Source organism: Aplysia californica, unplaced genomic scaffold, assembly GCF_000002075.1.
Source record: "Aplysia californica isolate F4 #8 unplaced genomic scaffold, AplCal3.0 scaffold00460, whole genome shotgun sequence".
NCBI lineage: Eukaryota > Metazoa > Mollusca > Gastropoda > Aplysiida > Aplysiidae > Aplysia > Aplysia californica.
In genome coordinates, this window is record NW_004797730.1 from 421145 (window position 1) to 444284 (window position 23140).

The 23140-nt window shown below is 36.8% G+C and overlaps 1 protein-coding gene across 3 annotated transcripts in view; it reads left to right on the top strand.

Annotated features, from left to right (window-relative positions):
- Positions 1-672: 672 nt before the first annotated feature.
- LOC101852565 (WD repeat-containing protein 97) overlaps positions 673-23140 on the top strand; it is a 55178-nt gene continuing 32710 nt past the window's right edge. For 2 of the 3 annotated variants that reach the window (XM_005105251.3, XM_005105253.3), the window contains exons 1-13: positions 847-948; positions 2909-3248; positions 3921-4034; positions 5348-5503; positions 6217-6333; positions 7146-7298; positions 8254-8377; positions 10127-10289; positions 11362-11490; positions 13241-13416; positions 15220-15321; positions 20579-20796; positions 21217-21289. In XM_005105251.3, the coding sequence (XP_005105308.1) occupies positions 3039-3248; positions 3921-4034; positions 5348-5503; positions 6217-6333; positions 7146-7298; positions 8254-8377; positions 10127-10289; positions 11362-11490; positions 13241-13416; positions 15220-15321; positions 20579-20796; positions 21217-21289 (1735 nt within the window). In that variant the 5' untranslated portion in view covers positions 847-948; positions 2909-3038. Of the gene's footprint in view, positions 949-2908; positions 3249-3920; positions 4035-5347; positions 5504-6216; positions 6334-7145; positions 7299-8253; positions 8378-10126; positions 10290-11361; positions 11491-13240; positions 13417-15219; positions 15322-20578; positions 20797-21216; positions 21290-23140 lie in introns of all 3 variants that reach the window. The other variant, XM_013086375.2, reaches the window with a different exon arrangement.

Sequence of the window (23140 nt, forward strand, 5' to 3'; positions counted from 1 at the left end):
TATATAATATACACATGTTGGTGCATTTTTTTTGCGCCTCCATCGACACAATTTCGATAATGAAGTTAGGAGGTAGGGTTTTGACTTTTGACCCTGTCTGGCAGGGCCATACTATGTAACTATGGCAAGGCTGAAAGAGAGGGATAGCCTACGAAGTCCAGGCAGAAAAACCGAGATAGACTTACAAAATCACAAAATCATATTCTCCCTACATAGGAATCTACCCCAGGTCCTCTGCGTGCGACGGTGAAGCGTTTACAACTGCGGACAGGACGGTCGATACGCAAGAAAAAAATGCGTTTCATGGGATCATCTCTGAAAAAAAAATGTGTTTCGTCACATCACATTGGAAATAAATGCGTTTTAACGAATCTAAAATGCTAATATATTTTTAAAAAACTAGTCACAGTTTGGCTTTCATATATTGATATCCTTATTTGTCTTTCGGCATGTAGAAATCATGTGGAATTTTTTTTTTTAATCCCACAAAAACGGAAAAATTATGCTTTTTATCATATCACAGCAGTAGGCTACACCACAGATGCCAGTAGAACAAGGATATTAAAAGTAACAATGTCCAAAAAAACATAGCCTACTAAGTACACGTCGATCTTATTTTTTTAAATTAAGGGAAGAGAACTTGGGCTCCTGTCGAAATAAAGTGTTTTGTCTGTTGGTGTCCTTGGGGAAAAAACTCGGCAATCTTAAAAAAACGTCGAACTGAGAAGGCCTACAGCAAGGTGGAATGTGCAAAACTTTTACCGTTGAAACGAAACTCGCTGTTATATTTCGTTTCGTTGATATTTTGATCGAGTTAGTGATCCAATTTTGGCTACTTCCGTGCCACTCTCTCCTGCAAAAAAGCCAAACTTAGTGCTGCAGATCCATGGAGATTTTCAACAACAAGGTTCGTTCGGATTATGTACCTTTGCTTGCCAAGGGAATTTAGTGAGTTGTTTGTATTGCTTTTATTTGGAAAGTCATTAGTTTCCTGGAGGTGAGCTTTTCTTTGCCTAACATAATCAATGCTTTTCATCTTGAAGTTATCAGGTTTGTCAAGACAGGTCTGCACATAAGACGATAAGAACTGAAAGACCTGCGGGAAGAAGTTAAAAAATGGCGTTGCCGTTGTGTATTGTTGTATCCTTGTCGTTGATTCGGCTTATAGAAGAGCCTGCTACCCTACACACTGATTATTGAAAGCGAGCTCTTCCATCTGTAATGTCTATGGACATGGTGGTAATAATGCCAACTTTTTCACTTGCTAGTATTATACTGAAGAAGACGCTTGTTGGTGTGTATCTTCACAAGTCAAGGGTAGACTAAGAAAGAAGTATCCGAAGTTAAAGTGAAATAAATAGTAAGCTACACTGTTTATTGTTTATTCGATGTTATATTTTTTAAATTGCAGGCTGAAATTAGATTGTGGCCAGACACTAGACAATAGAAAAACGGTTGACTGGGTTTATTGTTATAAAAGGCAATAATAATTAAGTAAGGAGCTTGGCATAATATATGAGTTTCTTAGAAAAAGAAAATTACAATTTTACGAGATCCTTATACAAAGATCTACTTTAAATGATGAAGTATAATTAAAGCAGTAATTGGTGTATGAGTATGTTGGGTTAGAAATAAATAGGTCAGTGCAGGACTACTGTAAAAAAAAAGATGTGTAGTTGTATAAAAAAATTGTCTCTATTAAAAGTACGTGGCCTGTTAAATCATATTTGCCCTTAATTTTCTTCTTTTATTGAAAAACCTTTATTTTTGAAAGATGATTTAAGGTGGAATGTTAAGGTTTTTAAAAATGAGTGAAGGTTGACACCTTGATTATAATACCATACCAGCCGACTTCCCTTAATACATTTTTGTGTTTCAAGATGGGTTCAGTAGAATTTTAATTTTCAAGTAAAAAAAGATAACTATCAGTGGTTCTAATTCTAATTTTAAGTACCGTAATACAGTGTTTCTTGTTTATCAGATTTGCATTTGTTTAGCCTACTATTAATTTTAGCGTGTGGCTATTCTCCGGCATCACATTGCACATGTCGCTTCTCCGCAGCTTTTAATCTCCCAATTATGGCCGTTTTATTGCTACTGAGTTCAGTCCCAGATGCGCCTTCTTGTACTTCTGGTTGTGACTGAGGGTTGTTGGTGCTTCTGGTGCTGTCACTTCGACTCAGATATTCCTCCTTCTTCTGTCACTGGAGCTTTCATATTGAATAGAGGCCGCATGTCCACCTATGATGAATCACATTTGGAAGAAATGCAGACCCTGATGAGTACTTGTGTAGGGCCATAAGATGCCGACAGGGGAGATGGAGATGTTGCTTTTAAGAAAATTATAATATCGTACCCATCTTTCATGAAAAGAGGTCTCAACTGAAACGGACGAGGTTGGTTAACCTGGTGTCAGAAGTAAATATTGAGAAAATAGCCTCCAAAGTTTGGTTACTTCCAAAGTGCCATGGTTTCCTTGGAAAAGAACATTTACATTTTTTGTGCCTTTCATCAACATTTTTTAGTAGTATCCATTCAAGAATATGTTTTGAAGTGGACGAAAAAGTGTTGAGCCCAAAACGACAAATCGATAAAAATTGACAAATGGGCGGAAAAATGCCCATTTCTTCAATTTTATTACTTTGACGAAGGTGTGATTTCATCACAATGCCACACATTTTTTTGTGTGTAATGTTAAAACAAACACGTGTGGCAGGAAAAGGCAAACAAACCGGACCACCGTCTAAACAGCGTTTACTCTAACAATTATGTGTAACCTGGCAACTCTTCTCTTTCCTTTTGAAAAAGAACAAATGAGTTCTCAAGTAGCATAAAACATTTATGCTTTCATATTTGGGACAGAGATTGAATGATTACTTTAAATATTTGTATTGATTTTTCTTCTCAGATTTCAAGTTCAAGAGCATAGTTTACTGATTCTGTGCTATAATGTAGAGATTATACCACAGCTCAGCAGTGCATTATCTTACATAGCTGCCTTGTGACAGGGTGCGGCAGACTGCAAATGCTGAGCTAAAATGTTGAAGCTCAATAATCTACTCCATAGTATCAGGCCATCAGACGATAGTCCAGACACAGACAGAAAAGATGATAATCTTAAGAAAAAACGAAATAACACGGAAAAAACGGAATTGGAAATTCTCGTACAAAGGAAACAGAATGAAGTCAGAACCAAAGCTGCTCACCACTGGGCCATACTAAGAGCTTCAGTATGTTCTGCAAAGGAGGTGAGTAAATATTTGAGCATGGGGGTTGAAATTACTTTTTTGATATCTTTTAGCATATTGCTATTAAATGTTTTCAGTATAATCTTAATTAAATGAAAAAGGAAACAAGATGATTAGACTCTGTCCCAGATGAGGAACTCTTGTGAAACATAATGACAAATATTATAATGTTCATGCACTGCTAATTATTCAAATAGTGTAAACAGGTCCATTTGTTAGGTACATGTTTTTCTTACAGAATTTACATTTCTATTTGAGAGTTTAAAATTTTGTTTTATATTGAAGTGAGCTATTTCATGTTTTGTTTACAATATGTTAGAGAGTTGCCTGTTGTATGCATACACATACGATCATCATTGATGCTTGAATATATACCTTCAATTTTTTAATGAAACTGCTTTAAAATTGTACTTTCCTTCATCATTTTTATTCAAGTGATTATTGTTTGTTGCATTTGATTCTGTAATTCTGTAGTTTCTCTTTCTTAAAAAAAAAAATTTGTTCAGATAATTAATCATTTTTCAAATATGTAATAGGGAATTTGAAAAGCAAGCTTTGTGCAAATATAAACTTTTTCAACTAGCAATGCTTGGATGATCTATAAATAAGGAAGAAAACACTGACGTTATTTACAACCTATCCATATTGTTGCATTCTTTCCGTCTCGTTTAGGCTGTGCAGGCAGCAGAAGCCAAAGACGTGGTTATCACACATGGGATCCACAGAGACAGAAAGCTGAACCATCAGCAGCACTTGACACATGTCATCTACATCTCTGAACACAAGGTTGGTTGATATACCATGCCATTAAAGCTAGTTGCACTCACAAGTGGACCTCGAAAGACCGTCATGTTATGATTATTGCATATTTTTTTCAGATGGGGGATAGAAATATTATTTATGGTTGACCTCCTGAAACTTTTTGAAATGTTATACAATCCTTGGGATGCAAGGGATTGAGATGATAATATTATTTTTCTGTCTAGATGCTACATGGTCTCTCTTTTTTTATAATGTATATTTCAGTTGAACTTGATAACTGTGATGCAATACTGTCCAAGTGGGTGGTTGGCAGGTTCTCTGATGTGGTTTGCTTCGTTCCTGTCAAACATCTATCATCTTTATCTCCCCTCCTTCTTTTTTGTGTTTGTTACTCTCTTGTAACACCTCTAATCTTTCGGCACCTATATGATCTTATTGTGTTGCAACTGCCGTAAAACTCTTACTAAAACTAAATCTAATACTGTCCAAACCACGCCTGTTACAAGCTCAACTATTTGCAGAATAGACAATTTCAGTATCAGGATGCGCAGCTATCATAGTTGTTTTTCAGTAATAACAGGTTTTATTTTTAGAAGTTGAACGTATGATATCTTCAGAGGCTCCCGTATTCTTTCTTTCCCTGTATTTTCTAGAGGTTTTTTTGTTGTTGGTCACTTTGTGATGAAAAGTGATGTTGGGTAAATATTAAAGGAAAACCTTCTTTCCTGCAAGTGATGAATATTTTGAAGGAGGGAGTGCAGAGAATGAAAATTGTGTGACTTATGTGACAAGAGAGTCAGCTGATATTATAGAGTCAAAATTGAATTTGTTCGGTTGTCTTTAGAAGGGTAGTCACTCTATGTGCCGGTATGCTGTTTACTTGGTGGGAAAATGTTCGGTGGCCTAGTGGTTAGTCTCTCGGACTCGCAACCGTAAGGTTGTGGGTTCGAATCCCGTCAGGGGCCCGACGTTGTGTCCTTGGGAAAGACACTTTACACAAATTTTCCTCACTTCACCCAGGTGGGAATGGGTACCCGGCTATAGACAGCGAAAGATCTTGTCAGTTTGTTAGTGTTTGAGCGCTTAATCAGCTGCTTGCACTGTATGCTTCCCGGGAAGCTGAGAATGTTTCGGAGTGTTCTGTGGTCTGCTCGGGTAATAATAGTTGTAAAGTGCATAGAGCCTGCAGTTGAGCGGGGATATGCGCTATACAAATGCTATTTATTATTATTATTATGAATGTCTAAGAACTGTCACTTATTCTCTATCTTGATATTGTTGCACCACAGCCTATTTTTGACACCATCATTTTCTTCACGACTTTTTTTCACCTTCAGGAGTACCTGACTTGCGACGGTCAATACTTCAGATTTTTCCATGAGGATGGAAGGAAAAAAGATGTCATTGATGCAGAGGAAGGGATGAATCGTGTTGTTTATGCAAATCAGACGAATCAGTTTGTTGGCTGGGTTCATGGCCAAGAGGACGTTTTTGTAAGTTTGGAATTTTAAGCCAAATCTTCTGTTCAAATGTTGAATTACAGTTCATTTGTAGGCATCCACTGCTTTGTGAAATAGGGAAAAATACCTAATGCATATTTGTGAAAGCCTTAATGATCTCAACTTAGCTTAAAATGTCCCTTAAAGCTTTCAAACGTTGCTACACTTACATACCATCTTATTCAGGCACAAAAAACTAGAGGACCGAAATAGGCATTTTTTTCCTTTTATAAAGTTACAGGAAATAAAAGAAAGTATAAACATTGTGAAATCGAAGCTGTCACTGGCCCCAGAGAGATTAAAGTATTATATAAATGTAGTGTCCTAGATACAGTTATCACACCAAGTACGGTAATAGTATTTCAAGTCGTAGTTTCCTGCCTGTGTGTTATGCAATGTAGGTCAATTAAACAAAGAAAGTCTCAGAACACCCGTTCATGGATGTCACATGTGTTTTTCTTATTGTGCTAGCCCCTACAACATAACAATAAATAGGTTGTGGTCCTCATGAACAATGTATAAATAAAGCTGAACTGAACAGTATGATATCTGTTGAGCTCTTTGATTGCTTACATAGTTTTGTTATACTATAGCAAACATTTTTTGCCTGTCCAGGAGTCAGCACAAAAGCTTATAGAAAACTTATAAAAATCAAATTTTTAAATCACATTTGTCTTCACTGCACTGATGACTTTCTAATCTATCAGCTCCTGTCTCGGACTTTCGTCATACGCTCCCAATCGAAGGCTGTTGGTCGGATACTTTTAGGAACATACAACCACAATACCGGAGAACTCATCACAGTTGGACCTCATTTTATTACGGTATGTTGAATCTGTACCGCTTTTGCTGCATTTCCCATTTTAGTTAATGTTACAGTTTGCATACAAATGTTTTTTTAAAACTTTTTTTTTTTTACCTTTTATGATTGTTAAAGTTCTGTATTTTGTTTTATCAAATTAAAAAAAAAACAGTTCATTTTTAGTTTGTTAGTATTACATGATAAATTAATAGACTATTTTTCTGACCATTTAATTATATTGCATATTATGTGTGTTGTATCTTATTTGTTAAATAACAAAATTGTTCATGTATCTTGTATTTTGTTGTCTGGGATCATCTATAACTTCAATAATGTCTCTACTGCAATAAATTATTGCTGAACTACATAAAGTTTTTCGTGTCCCAAAAATTTACAAAAAGTGTTCGGAAGAGAAACTATCTCGTAGTTTGTGGGTATAAATTTTGCTCTTTTTTCAATCTGTTTTCATTATGACGAGAAATAAACCGCCAGACTGTCCAAATTTTTTCTTCTTCCTAAACTAACAATAATTTAGTCAGTATAAAAATATGTAGAGTACCTTTGAAAAACTGCAAGGCAAGGGACATTTGAAACCAGTAAAGATAATGGTCACATACCTGACCTGACCATCAATGATTTCTTTATAGAGGCACCAGCCAATGGTCACATACATAAATATCAATCGCGCTGCAGGTTGAAGAAGAAGAACTCGACAACCCCTGACTTCTAGTGCGAAAACACGAAGAAACAGAAGAAGAAAATGCCCATGCGTGTATTTTTTCAACTTGACCCAATAAATAGGCTTATCTTAAGATTCTTTTTTTTCACTCGTAGTGCTGGGCATTTCGATATGGAGCTCGTCACCTTATCGCAAGGAAGACAACAAAGACCAACTTTGGAGAGAGGAAAATGTTCAAGATGATGGTGCTGGAAGAAACAGCAAGCAGAACACAGCGTATGTTCTTTGCTCAGGGCAATGGAGTGGTGGTAAGCTTTTATGAATTGATTACTTTTTACCATGGAAAAGGTCATTACATCCATATATGTTTACAAGTCACAGTTTTTATTCATCCCAAAGAAAAATTTGTGTTACATTTCTAAGCCCAAACAGTTAGATACTATATTATGGTAACACTTCTTAAGCACTAATGTTAGTGACCCTCCCAATCTCATCAAAGGTGCTGCAGATGGCAGTATCCCTATTTATGTGATCACCACGGGTCATCAGTAAATGATTCTTTTAGCTTCAGCTACTGTCAGGAAGTTCATGTCAAACAGGATTGTCAATACACAGATATAAACTCCAAATTTAGTGATACTTGACAAGGTTGGCAAAGTACCCTTCAATGTTTGGGACAAAATGTTGCGCAACCCGGTTTAATCAGGCGCTCGTCAATTTTTGGACATGTGGAGTTATTGGTATAATTTTAAAGCTTGTTCATTTGTCTTGCTGACCGTATAAATGATACGCGTCTATCTGGAATAGAAGATGGCATATTTGTGGTTAAAGGAGGTAGGGGTTGCCTTTTTTTAGAAGTAAAATTCGTGAGAAAATGTCCGCCAAAGTTTGATAACTTCAATGGCTTAAGAGTCCTTGAAAACTGAAAATCTACCTATTTTGCGCCTTTAAACAAAGTTTTTCTGTAAAATTCACTTGGAAATGTGTTTTTATACAGACATAAAAGGTGTTGGGCTCAAAAACAAAAATTCGATAAAAATTGCCAAACTGGCGGAAAAATGCCTGTTTCTTCCATTTCGATATTTTGACGAGCGCCTGATTTCACCACGACGTGTCACAAATGATTTTCAGACATTGTCAAAATTTGCCAAAGCTCAATATGAAGAGTTTAAAGAGTTCTGTCTCCTTATCGCTTAGTAGAAAGAAAATCTTTGAACCTTTCATCCTTACGAGAATTCACAGACTTTTCCTTTTGTTTATCAGGTGTACAACATTTTCTCTGGTCTTGAGGTAGACCACAAGAAAGAGCTGCATGCCCAGCCAGTCACAGCCCTGACTTTCTTCAACCCTCTCAAGTATGTCATCACAGGAGCCAAGGATGGATGCAGTGAGTCATTCTGTTCTGTATTCTTCTCATTTCTGTCCCAGTTCGTCAGTGTCACTCTCGGATGGTTAATTCTATATCCCTTAAATCCACTCTGACTGGCTGCTTTCAGTGAGTGTGTGTTCTTGTTGTTCCTGGTAGTGTGTTTGTTGTGCACTTGTCTCCTATCTGCTCCTCTCATCTTCAGAGACGTGCATGTGTCTTACCATTCATGAAGTTAGAGTGGGTTGTTGGAAAATGATTTCTGTGGCTTTATAATGGAGTACTGAGGAATTTAAATAAATTAAACTTTATATCAATGTTAAGGCCTTTGGTCCAGACACGGTTATTGAGAGCAAAAATATATTTTACTTGAGTGTGACTTCTCCTTGAAATAGATACAATATGTGCAGAATTGAATTGTTACCTGTCAAGCTCTGAAGTGCCTCCATTGGGTTTTCAATATTCCAACTGCAATGTGATAATGTTATGCTACAATGCTAGAATGCTTTTATTGTTTAAAAAAAATGACACAACTGCCTTTCAGGTTTTGAAGCCTTTAAAGAACAAAGTCACATTGTAATTTCAAAATAACTCAATTACATTTCATGTGTCAAATATGATGTATAGACTTGGCCTGCCTATGCTGAAAAGATTGAAATACATTCAACTTTTAAAGTTACTCGGTTGAGCCATAAATATGAAGAAGAAACTTTAAAGTACCCTAAAAATCACCCATTTGTTGTTCATATTTAGAACTGCACAATGACATTTATTTTTGAATTTCTGAATCAATAACTGGATATGCGCAAGGTTAGGGTAAGACCACGTTAAGGACAGACAACATGACAATTCTAATCGTCCATGTCATCCATGGTAAAAACTGACAACATTAACAATGGACAATTTCTACGACCTTCTATCTTCAGACATGGTGAATACCAGGAGAAAGATGTTGTTTTTTGCTATGGTTCAGGAGGAGACAATATAGATAGGCTAACATTCTAAAAAATATGGTATTCGCCCAATATTACGACAGCGTGAGACTCGATGAATTTCATCATTTATACCCGCAATTGTTTGAAGATGAACAATTCTTGAACTTTTTTCGAATGAGTCGTTCTTCATTCATGTTTGCAATACACAAAGCACAACAAGACATGTACGATTGTTTACCTTTTAGTGACATTGCTTCATAGCTATTTATAGACAACTAGTGGGAAAAGTGGAGGAGATGCGTGGAAAGGGACATGAGAGAAATGAAGCTCACTTGGAACGAGCTTGGAAGGATGGCTCAGAACAGAGATAAATGGAAGGAGCTTGTATGTGGCCTATACCCTGACGGGGGTGAAAGGCATTGATGATGACTAGTGGGAAAAGAGAAGTAATTCTGAGAGGCACTAGTTGATGAGATTATTTCCCTTGAAACAAACGGACAAAAGATTTGAAACATGTTCTCTGGGAATCGTGTCGTCTGTGACGTGGAAAGTCGTGTCGGTGTCAACGTGGTATCGCAAAACGGTTTTGTTCTATTTTACTCCCTTCTTTGTTTCACTTTTTCTGCCAACTGCGAATTGTTGTACCTTATGTCGTGTCGTCTCTCCCTAACATGGTCTTGTCCTTAGGAGGCCAATGTTTACTTTTGCCTTGAAAATAGGCAGGAATTAATGAAGATAATTAACAAAATAACAATATTGAATTTTTTAATAATGGTTTTAAAAAAAATTTATTTAAAAACCACACTCACACTCTATTCTTTTGCGTATATTTCAGTCAAAATCTGGGACAGCAGCTGGAAAGTTAAGATGGTGTTTGTTGGCCACAATGATGCTATCAACTTTCTCAAGATTTACCCACACGGACCAGCTTTCATTTCTGCTTCCCTTGACTGTACTATCCGCGTCTGGAACATGGATACTTGTGATGAAGTTGATAAGTACGGTTTCACTTCTGGCGCTGAAAAGTCATTTTTTCATTTTTATAGTTTAGAAAAAAATTGCTTTTTATTTATTCTGTCTGCTTGACAACATAAGTTCTAAAGCAAGGTACAAAACAAGGATGGAGACCAGAATGAAACAAAGTTTGAAATACATCACGTTGAAATAAAAGAACACCATAACATGAAATGTCAACAGGAAAAATGTTACTCCAAGTTTCCAAGCTTGTTGGGCTTGTAAGCTAGTTAGGAGATAATTTTTGAAACTTCTGAATTATTTTCAGAGAATATTTTCGTGATGAATATCAACAATTAAGTTTACAGCTCATAAATTATAAAACAAACTCAAGGAGACCTCATCTTGGATTATTTGTTACTCACCAGGGGAAGGATTTTTAAAATCCTGCAAAAAATATTTGTGCATGCACTTGGAATTATCTCACAGCCGTTCTATTTCTCTGTTGCAACAGTTTCATCTTTATTTTCTCGTGGAAAGATGAAAGAAAGCAATGTCCAACACTTTATCTTTTTGAAGACCATTTAATTTACTTCGTATGCTTGATTTGTGTGGTATTTCTTGCAATTTTTGTCTTCTTCTGCCTCCCATTGCGATAAGTTCATAGCAGAGATGCAGCTTTAGCAATCTCAGTAAATCCTTGAAAAGCAAGTTCTTTGAAATTTACTGTAGAGGAAGTGAGCTCCTGACCAGACTGTGCTTGTCTGCCTTCTATCTTCTGCACCCCCAATCTCTGTACTGGTGTTTTCCCTTCCTCTTTTTTACACTTTACTAAAGCTTACTTACTGATTTAGAAATTACCTAGTGGGTGGTTGGCGGGTGCTGTGGTGTGGTTTGCTTCTTCTTTCCTATCAAACGTCTATCGTCCTTATCTCCCCTCCTTCTTTTTCATGTTTGTTACTCTCTTGTTACACCTCTAATCTTCTGGCGCTCATATGACCTTATGCAGTTGCGAGCGCTGTGAAACCTCTACTGAAACAAACAAACAGAAATTACCTAGTAGTGTATGCAAATATAACAAATTATTTACCCAGAGATATTATCCTTACTTTACAGGACAGCCATCAGTGAGCCCATAGAAGGGATGGGCACTGAGATGAACTACAACATCTTCTACACCTATGCAGGGAAACATGTTGACCTGTGGAAACTGCAGCATCTGTTCCACATACACACCAACATAGGGTGAGGGCAGTGTGTCATGTGCTGACCTGTCGCTGCCTCAGAATTACAAAGTTCTGTGTGCTCAATACCTAGTTATGGGAAATCTGACGTCTAACGTTTAGAGTTTCACAACATGTCGAGTTTTTTCAGATGCAATTCTTTGAATATCTTGATAATGGCTCCAAATATTTTTACGATTTTGATAGAGCAGACTACATTTGTGAGGCAGCGTGGTGGAATCAGGCTCTCATCAAAATAATGAAATCGAAGAAAACAGCAGTTTTCTCCCTGCTTAGCAATTTTTTATCAAATTTTGTTTTTGGCTCAATACCTTTTATGTCCATTTACAAACACATTCATTTGAGGATTTCACCGAAAAAGGTTGATTAAAGGCACAAAAATATAAATTTACAGTTTCCATGGACTCTCCAGCTTTGGAATTTACCAAGCTTTGACGGCCATTTTCTGGCTAATTTTACCTCTTAAACCAGGTGACCGCCACCTCCTTCAATCCAAAATATCTCCACTTCTGTTGAAGATGGATGAATAATTTTTTCAATGAAAGCAAGACAAATGAACAAGCTTTAAGATGATTTCAATAACTCTACATGCTCAAAAATTGACGAGAGCTTGATTCCACCACACTGCCTCACATTTGGTTTCTGACCCAAAATGTCAGATAGAACTTTGTAATTCTGAGTTAGCGCAGAGTCCGTGGTGTGATTCTTACAACGTAACAGATATATATATATATATATATGAGATTGGTTACCTTATGAAGCAAACATTTTCCTATGTTTTAAAGAAGAAAATGTTTCCTGAGACTCTGTTGACCTGGCTCTCACTGAGGACACTTCGGGGAGTGCTGGTAACTAACTAAGAGACCTCCTTTGTGAGCCCCTTCTCTCCATATATTTACTATGTAAGCTCTTCCCTTTGTTTTATTCCTAGTTGCTCCTGAGGAAGTATTCAAGGCAAAAGGTCGAGCCATTTAAGTGAAATAGAAACAAATAGTTTACTCGAAACTGACTGAACATTATAGACATTTTTCTTTTCCTACCCTATTTTTTCGACAAATTATGACGATGATGATGATGTCTGGTTGTTTTTTCAATAACGCTCTTGATGAACCCCACATGTGTGAAACATTGAACAATATTTGAAACATTTTCTAAACTATGTGTGAGGCAGCGTGGTGGAATCAGGCTCTAGTCAAAATAATCAAGGTGAAGAAAATTGCATTTTTCTGCAGGTTTGTGAATTTTTATCAAATTTTGATTTTTTGGCTCAACACCTTTCATGCCCATTGAAGAACTCATTTCTGTATGAATTTTCAGAAAAACGTTGATTAAAGGCATAAAAAATGTAAATTTTCAGTTACCACGTACTCTTAAGCTAAAGAAATAACTAATCTGTGGCAGGCATTTTCTCACTAATTTTAGCTCTGAAAACAGGTGACCCCCACCTCCTTCTTTCGTAAATATCTCTACTTGTATTCAAGATAAATCGATATTTTTTTTCATCCAAATAAAGACAAGTGAACAAGCTTTAAGATGGTACCAATAACTCTATAAGCCCAAAAATTGATGAGAGCCTGATTCCACCACGCTGCCTTACATATTTCAAGTCTCCGTATATTTTTTCTACTGTGCAAATGAATGATGATGGTGATGATGATCCTATTGATGAAAACGATGATGATGGTAAAAAGTTTGTTGTGGAGTCCTTTAACAGCACTTTGACCTGTAACGCCTTAGTTGAATTTGTGCAGGTATCGGGTGAACAACATCAAGGTCACTACACACCCATCCTACCCTCCACGGGCAGTGCTCTTGTGCCGAGACTCCAGCGTGCGGATAATATGTCCGACCAATGGCGAAGTTCTCACCACTCTACTTTTGCAGCCATCTGATGGTCTCATTGATGCTGCTTATGCTGTTGCTGAGAGTGAGAAGATTTTCTGTTTGTTTTTAAAACCTATTTTCGTTCTCAGTGAACAATGATGTAGGATTCAATTAAAATGCACAGCCAAACTCTCTTTTTATGGGGAAAAGTTGACTTTCTATTTCTTTTGGGAGAAGAAAATTTGGAGACACTTACACATTCGCACACATGCATTTACATACACGCTCTCAGACATTTGCATTTATATAGTGCTCTCATACTCGTGTATTTAGACACAGGCTCTTAAAAACACAAACATAGACAGACATCTAAACCTTCAACGCTCATATTTTTTTACACACGTATACACACATGTGCACTTAATAGCTGAATGTGGTATTCTTCTCTGCTCTTTGTTTACTTCTAAATGTCAGTGGGTTAAGATGCTTTTTACTTTTAGAACTCTATATGATTACTTTCGTTACTGTCATGAATAACGCATTGAAAGACCCTCTCGTTCATTTTTTTGCCTGACTTTCATCAAAGTCCTGCCATGTGTTAAGGAGTCAATGGTGAGCATAATTTTATAGTATCTTCTTCACTGCATTTTGTATTTACTGGGTTTTTTTTTCGAGTAAATCTCACCAGTGCTTTTTTTCAAATGGTCACAATGTCGATCATGGTCACGTTCACAGTGATTATAGTGTCTAAGGAATATAACATGATTGTAAGGGATTGGAAATTATTCAAAATTTTACACACTCATAAACACAGTTTAGTTCATTTAGAAGATAGTCTGCTTCAACTCTGCTTTTCAGGGCCAACCTGAGCTCTCTGGCAGAAATACAAATGTATGAACTCACCAAATTAACTCTTTGCCTGTGCTATGGGTGTGCCTGGTTCTTTTAGAACCTTCCTTATTTCAAGTACTTCAGTTTCTTGAAAAAGCAGGTTGAAAAACTTTTTGTTCTCTGTGTCTGAGCTGTTATAGAGGAACACAAAAGAAGAAGAAGAAGAAGAAGAAGAAGAAGAAGAAGAAGAAGAAGAAGAAGAAAAAAAAATAGAAGATAAAGAATCAAGTCAATGGTACTTTTCCATACTTGTGTACAACTTATTAACATATAGACCAAAAGTATGCCTAGGACCAAGTTGAACATCTTTCATTCTTGCATCTATACCTTTTTTTATTTCGGTTCATTTTGGCATCCTATGAAAACTTTCGTATCAGTAGCACAAATTTTTTCAACTGTTGTTAACATGTGTTTGAACCCTATCCGTGCGTCGTGTTTTACTATTGTATCCATACAATATGGGGGAACTCTGTGCCTCCCCTTTCAAAGAAAAAATTTACTCATCAACCTGATCCGTACGCTTGGCATAGTAGTCTGTCAAAATGATTTTTTGAGAAATACTACAAATTTCAAAGAGATCTTCGTACTACAAGTATTCTGAAAAATACAACCCCGGGGGTACAAAATGACCCCACGGCGTATGGATAGGGTTAATAATTTTTTGTGTACTTTCCGATGGCATTGCCTCTTTTCAAAACTGATTGAACTTGTCATTGCTCAGTTTGACTTATTACAAGGTGAAGAACGACAATCTTAATAAGGGTTGGACTTCCAGCGCATTTGTAGATGAATGATTGCTTTTTTTAGGGTCTTCTATCCCCCTTTCCTCTTTGGCGAGTCATTGTAAATGTAGAATGATCAAATATTTTGTTTCAATGCATTTTGTTTTGCATTTTGTTTTTGCTTATTCTTATTTATGTGTCTTATTCCTTTGGAGGGAAGAGATCGATATGTGTGCTTGTATAGTCACTGCCTTCACAATTTATTGAGACAGCCTCACGCTATTATTTTTCAGACACCATGTTCACTGTGCTAGGTAGTGGAGACATCATAAAATGCATGACAGACCAGAATCCTTGCAACATTACAGCCAGATGGGCTTGCAATAACCCAAGAGGTATTAAGAACGCCTTTCAGGATCTGAGGAGAATTCTGTCTCTGTTTTATTGTTCTGTCCTTCTCCTCATGCCCCAGTGGGACAAAGACAGAAAATCCAGATTTATTAATGCTAAAGTGTTCCTTCCATGGTTTTTATTTGTCTGACATGGTCATCATACTGTTGTATTATTGTTTTTTTACCACCACCATCTTAAATGCCATTTCTTTATTGCCATCAGTAGCATCACCAAAACTTTTTTTTTATTTTACAGACCAACTTTTGCACTCTCTCTTTACAAATCTATACCATTTTCTGCATCATCAGATTTCCTTGAACAATCATCTGGCATGTTCCTCAATAGATTCTTTGACATTCTCTTCTAGAGAAACAAATTCAATCTTTGCCTACCTCCCTCCCCTCATTTCCATCCTCTTCTCCTACCTATTTTTTTCTTCTTATAGGACAATTCATTCTCAACATCACTCTCTGTATCTCTACTAGTTCTTTATATAACTTTTCCTGCTCTATTCCCTTTCCCCCACACAGACCCATTTCAAATCTCATTATTCCATTCTATATAATCATTTTCATAAATATATTTCTCATTTAGAGCTTCCATACTGCCCATATAGGGTTTTCAATACAGAATAGGTCAACTTTGGATAATCTTTTTACACTCTCTTTATCTTACCTCCAGAACTTATTTAAACAAATTTTGCATGCATATTTATGTATCCAGCCCTACTGTTACCAACAGTACTGTGTGACACTAGCATGTGTGGTGGTGTGATTTGTTCACTGCACTGGTGTGATCATCATGGTCCACACATTGTGGGTTGAGGTTGAGATCCCGTTCACACATGATTCTATAGCACTGTATTGAGGCCAGTGTGTTTTCCGTTGATTGAAGGGAGAAATGGAAGAAATGCATTCCAAAAACAAATGCTGTTTCTCTTCTGCCAAAATATGTTTTCACCCCTAAATAAAAAAAGTGAAAAGAAAATAACAGAAGAAGTTATGGAAAAGGAATTCACATTTAAATTACTTTAGCTGTTTAGAGTGGTAGATTTGATTTAATTTTTTTTTTAAAGCATAATGAACAAAATTGTTCAATTCAGTAGAACGTACCCATGTTAGAACAAAAATAGTCATTTTAAAAAGTTTCTGCATTGGCCGTAAAGAAAATGACAGCTATGTGGTAATATTAAAAGCAAACCATTTCCTTGGTTTGTTGTGCTTGTGCTTGGTTTGATTGAAATACATTTTCTCCCTCTTGAGGCCAGCAGCTCTAATCTGGAAGAATCCATATCTTATTTCCCATTTATAGTCTGCTTACTCTGAGTTGAAAATCTCTGACCACAGCTTTAAGAAAGAGCAACTCCCTCAAATGGAATCTTTGCATTTATTCTAATGACAAAACAGTCACAAAGATACAAAGAAACACTCCATTGATCCATTTATGGACTTGTTCAATAGACACACTGGCACTCAGATACATCTCAGAATAATTGCATGTGTGAGGGGCAATGGTGCACTATTGGGACAGTTGCGCTTTTTTTTGCGGTGATCATATGGTTGGAGGTGTATATATATGTATCCATATACATGATATATATTATGCTCCTAGTGTGTCTCATCAAACACTATGCATGTACTGTTTGCACAATCAAATATGATACGTAATGGGTATCAGCAATTTTTGGACTCTCACTGGATGGAATAGTTTGCCTTGTTGCTTTTGAAAGTTTCAGTTTACTAATACTAATACATCTTCATCTACTTAACGCCTACTTCTAGACATCTGTCAGCTTTTGTAATTAACCATACCCTTTTTGCTTGAACTAACACTGCTGGTAGCATACATTGTGTTTGCTTTAACTCAGTTTAGATACTTCAGATGTCAGGGTACAAGTATCTGAAGTGACCAAAAGCATCAGTCTCTCAAGTCTAGTCCTTATTTTGCTGAACAATGAAAAAGAACTTTCTAATCCTCTCAGGATAGTCGACACTATTGTGTAAAGTTTGACCTTTTGTTATTTGAATTTTACTACTTTTTGACCATTGAAAGGCTCTTTGTTGATTTTATTAAATGAATTGTTAAGGCGATTTTCAAAACGAAGTTTATTTTGAAAAAAAAAATGGCTGTCCCACAAAACTGTTCATATCAAACAAGTGATGAAGAGGACCTGTAAGAGAATTCTGACAAGAAAATGGACATTATTGTGTCTAATAAATATTTTAGAAGTTAGTGAGATGAAATGATGTTAGTTGGTTAAAAAGTTCTATGAAGTCTTTTGCAGTGATTTTCTGACAGTAAACAAAAATAACTGCTGTGATCTCAACCGTAAAACATATATTTCTTGACAGTGTTTGTGTCAGCTTCACAGATAAAGAACACGGAATAGGAAAATATAATGGGTATAAAAATGCTAAAAAGCTTCCCAAGTTGAAAAATATTGTCAATCCTAAGATCAAGGCCTGTGTATTGATTGAGCCTATTTACTCATAACTTTTTTTGTCACAAATGTAGCCCGCATAGCCACTTATTTTGGAAAATAATCTTGGCATTTTCTTCTTCTTTAAGGTCTGTGTTTCTCCTACATTTATGTGTGTCACAACACAGTGGAATCAGGTGCTCATCTATTTTTGGGCATGTGGAGTTTTTGGTATCATCTTAAAGCTTGCTTAGTTGTCTTACTTTCTAGGAAAAAAAAATCAGTGTGTCTTTAATAAAAGTCGAAATATTTCCAACTGAAAGAGGAGGAGGTCGTCAGGTTTCAGGGGTACAATTTGTGAAAAAATGGCTGCCAGTTTGACAACTTCCATGGCTTGAGAGTCCTTGGAAACTGCACTTTAAAGTTTGTGTGCCTTTAATCAATGTTTGTCAGTAACATCTACGCTGAAATTTATTTTTAAATGGACATAAATTTGTGCCCAATAACAAAAATTTGATAAAAATTGCCGAACCAGCAGAAAAATGACAAATGTTCCATTTCGTTATTTTGATGAGTGCCTAATTTCACCATAATGCCTCACATATTGATTTTTATCTTTCATAGATGAACTTTATTTTATTCTTTCAAGGGATTGATAGGAAATCTGGCAGTAATAGTAGTTTGTGTGTTGTTCATCATCATCATCCAGTGCCAGATCTGCGACAGACATCGGCGATCATGATTTTTCATTCATTCCTTTGCTCGGATGCTCTCAGAAAACCTACGTTTCCCTGATCTTTCCCTGTTACCCATTTGTTTAGGTTCCCTAAGTATGTTGTTCTGGGCCTACCCCTGCCTCGCTTACCCTCAATTTTGCCAGTGAGAGCTAGATGTTCAAGACCCTTATGTCTATTCAGGTGTCCCAAAAACTGCATTTGTCGTTTCCTGATTGTTTTTAACATTGAGCGTCCCATGTGGGCTTCATCAAGCACTACCTCATTTGATTTCTTTTCCTTCCAAGATACTCTTCGCAGTCTCCTAAGAAACCACATTTCTGTGTGTTGTTACGTCACAAATATTCTCATTGGATAATAATAATGTCTCTCCATACAATTCTCAAGTGATCATTTTTTGGCCTTGCGGGGTGAGATAATCTGTTTTGAACGCTAAAGCTTACAGCTGAAATATGAGTGAACTTCTGAACTTTTCGTCAAAATGCATACTTTACCAAAGTCCATTGAGATTTGGGGGAGGGGATAGGGGAAAATATGTTTTGATGTTGTCAGTAGCTCCAAAATAAGCCTCAAATATTACTTTCCATTTTCTTTTTTTTTTTACAGACCAACTTTTGCACTCTCTCTTCACAAATCTATACCATTTTCTGCATCATCAGATTTACTTGAACAATCATCTAGCATGTTCCCAATAGATTCTTTGACATTCTCGTCTAGAGAAACAAATTCAGACTGTGCCTACCTCCCTTCCCTCATTTCATCCTCTTTTTCTGCAGTATCCCCTTTTTTTTTTCTCTTCCACTTTCTTGTGTTGTAGAAAGTAACACAAACCTCCAAAATACTGTTTCACCTCAGTTCAGAGGAAAACCTTGGACATTTTTTTTTGCCGATGCTTATTTCCTTATAGCCTTTCTTGGACTCTATTTCATTGTTTTCCTTTTCCTTTTCATCTAGTGTTTGTGTGTGCATTTTTGTTCAGTCCGTTCAGGCATAATTTTTTTGCTTGTTTAAAAAAAAAAGAAAATAACAGCCATTGAGAATAAGAAAATGTTGAACAGTGGTTTTCTCTCTTGTTACAGCTCTCATGTTTATTTTACTCATTTTCCCCGCTATTACAGGGTAGATGAATGCAGAAAATATTAATGAAGAATTTAAAGAATTGAACAGAAATAGTAGAAAACATATTCTTAAATTTATATTTGAATCTGATTTTAATAGCTTTCTTATGATCAATTGGTGCCTTTATATTTACACAAGTAGATGCTGGAGAACAAATGTACTAACTTATATTTTATCTTTAATACAAAACCTCTGCTTCAACGAAATCTCAACCTGGCTGAACTTTTTTACATGTCATTTTCATTTCTGACTCTTTTTGTTTCCTTATGATTTGATCTAGATCTATTTGTGAGGCAGCGTGATGGAATCAGGCTCTCGTCAATTTTTGGGCATATTGAGTTATTGGTTTCACCTTAAAGCCTGTTCATTTGTCTTGCTTTTAATGAAAAAATTACCCATCCATCTTCAACAGAAGTGGAGATATTTTGGATTGTAGGAGGTGGGGGTCACCTGATTTAAGAGGAAATATTAGCGAAAAAATGGCCGCCAAAGCTTGGTAAATAACAAAGCTGGAGAGTCCTTGGAAACTGTAAATTTATATTTTTGTGCCTTTAATCAACGTTTTCGGTGAAATCCTCAAAGGAATGTGTTTGTAAATGGGCATAAAAGGTGCTGAGCCAAAAAAAAAAAAATTTGATAAAAATTGCTAAGCAGGGAGAACACTGCTGTTTTCTTCGATTTCATTATTTTGACGAGAGCCTGATTCCACCACGCTGCCTCACATTTGATGTTCTCTGCTATAATAACATTTTTAAAAAATTATTCTGCTTTGTGTGTACTTTGAGTAGACAGAGTGTGATGGTCCAAATCTCATAGTGAATCCAATAAGATTTACGCATGCTCCAACAATGAAGTTGGCGCTGTTTGATACAAAATTTATATTGTATCTCGAAAAACTAGAAAAGAGCAGATAAAGGAGTTGAAAATTGGCTTGATATGTGATACAGTGCAAACATAGCATTACTACATAACATGACATCACCGCAGAGATGTGCAACTATCTCCTGGTGTATGAGTACGTGGTGGATCCCACCGCATCCAACGATATTTGGGCCATGATGAAGCGCACAGTGCAGACTCGCTCCATCCAAGCTGTAGGGAGTCAGAGCTCCAACAAGAACCGAACCCTGCTGCTGGGTGGCCGTAAAGACGGCTACATCTGTGTCTTTGACTGGCACACTGGAGAGGTCACCTTCAAAGCTGATGTGAGTTTACTTCAAGTGTGATGTACATTTTTTTTTGTGTCTTAAGTTTATTTTCTTCTCTTGGCTAGTATATTACACACATTATGTAACAAACATATTTTCATAATGGCCAAAGTTTCTTTTATTTATACTGAATTATATTGTAAAAGAATCATTTAATTTGACCAGTCTTTTGTAGCATGGTAGAGGACAAACATGATCAGCTGTTCAAGGTTTGATTCCAATTTGGTCCTGAATGATTTTTCTCCCTTTTTCTGGAATATTTCTTTTCGGCCCAGTGTTTTTAAACGTGGGTGCTTTGTTTTGATTGTGGCCCAAATGTGATTGATATTGTGGCAGCTTGACATCAAGTTCTATTCAACGCAACTCATGTCTGTAATATACTGACACTGATTCCTTTATGCTCTTTAATCACACAAGGCTCACGGAAGTAAAGGTGTGCTGAACATGATAGCCAACTCCAAGTCCGATCAGTTGATCTCTGCAGGAATGGGTACGCAATTTTTGTCTTGGTTACGTCCATATTTCATGAAATGTTAACTTCCATATGTCTTTTCCTGGGAGCTAAATATGCTTGCTGACTACTCAGTACTCTGTATAAGACTTTTTTTTTTTTGGTAAGTGTTTTATGGCGCTCACAACTGCATAAGGTCATATGAGCATGCGGGACATACCTAATATTTTCAATTGGTAGGAAATTTTGGCGGGTGGCAGTCGAAGCCTACGCTTATTGATTTTAGACCACCAATGGATCTTTAATGTGCGCAACTTGCACACGGGACCTCGGAGATTTTTCACCCTTGTCCGAGAAGGCTAGGTGTAGATCTTTCCTACCAGAAGATCAGGGGTGTGGCTGAAAGACAGCGAGGAGTAGCAGCAGTAAAGCTGCAGAAAGAGTCAGGAGCCCAGAGGAGGGGGCAGAGGAGGTGAGGGGGTGGAGGCAGATGTATAAGACTCTGTTACACGCCACTTTTCAAAAAAGTGTATGGCTGAGTCTTTCACTAAGAAGTCTATTTATAGTCCTTATTTAATCCTTTTGAGGCCTCTTAGCATCTTCCCTGTATATCCCTTATCTCTTTTTTGTTTTATTACTCTCTTGTAACACCTGTAATATTCAGCACTTATATAGCCATATTGTGTTGAAAGTGCAGTAAAACTTTTACCAAAACATTATTACTCATGGCAACCATGGAACAAGTGTCAAATTTTTTTTATGCCTTTTATGAAACAATAAAGGGCATTATTGCTAATTGCAGGATAAATGACATCCAAAAAGGACTTTGTATGGTATGATGTGGTATGTATTTAAAACCACACTATAAGTTATTTGAGAGGCGAGACTTTCAATTTACCACCTTCTGTCTCTGTTACGACTTACCCAAGTGAGTGAACAGCAATGACAACAACTCCCCAAACATGTTTAGTTTAAGAGCATCCTGGTATAGATCTGTACCAGGGTTGTTCACATTCTCAACTCCCCGTTTGAGTAGCCACTTTATCTTCTGAACAAATATGTGACTCTTTTTCTTTCTTTTTTTTTCGTCTTCAAGCAGCTTCTTTCATGACTAATTCTTCCTATGTTTGAAGCGCAGATTCTGTTACAGTGCTTGCATGTTAGTGTCGTAGATTGAAGCTCTGTATTTCCGCTGTTTTCCTTTCGTCGTTGGCGTTTCTCAGCCTGGTGGTTTCTAAGGCTGTTCTCTAGTATTTTAGTTCTTTCCTTTATAATATTCCTCCATGTTTTCCGGTCCTCAGCTATTTCTTCCCAGGTGTTAACATCTACTCCAAGCTTAGATAAGCTGTTTTTGCAGTACAAAGAGGCACTCTAAAAGCAGTTGAAGTTATTCAATTTTGATGCTTTTTAAATGAAAACCAGGACAAAACCTACTGGCTCATGAACATGATTGTCCATTGGTCATACAATTACACTTTATAAAATGATACTAATTATTGAGGGTGCCGTGGCGGAGTGGTTAGTGCGCTCGTCTCCGTAGCGGAAAGTCCGGGTTCGAGCCTCGGTTCGGACATAGATTTTTTTCGCCCCCTCCTTCCCACCCAGCAGTAATGGGTACCTGGCTTTGAGTTGGGGAAGTAAAGGTGGTGTGGAAAGGAACTGGCCACCCTACCACAATATGCCGAAGGCCCAGGAAGTTGTCTCACTAACTAACAAGGCAATCCCCAATATCCGGATCGGATGCCGGAACAACTTTACTTTTTACTAATTATTATGTGAAAATATGTTGGATCACAGACTGTGCTATAAGGGACTTCCCAATAAAAAATACAATCCTACCAGCCATACAGTGTTATCTTCCTTTTTGATATATCTATTGTCCCTGTTAAC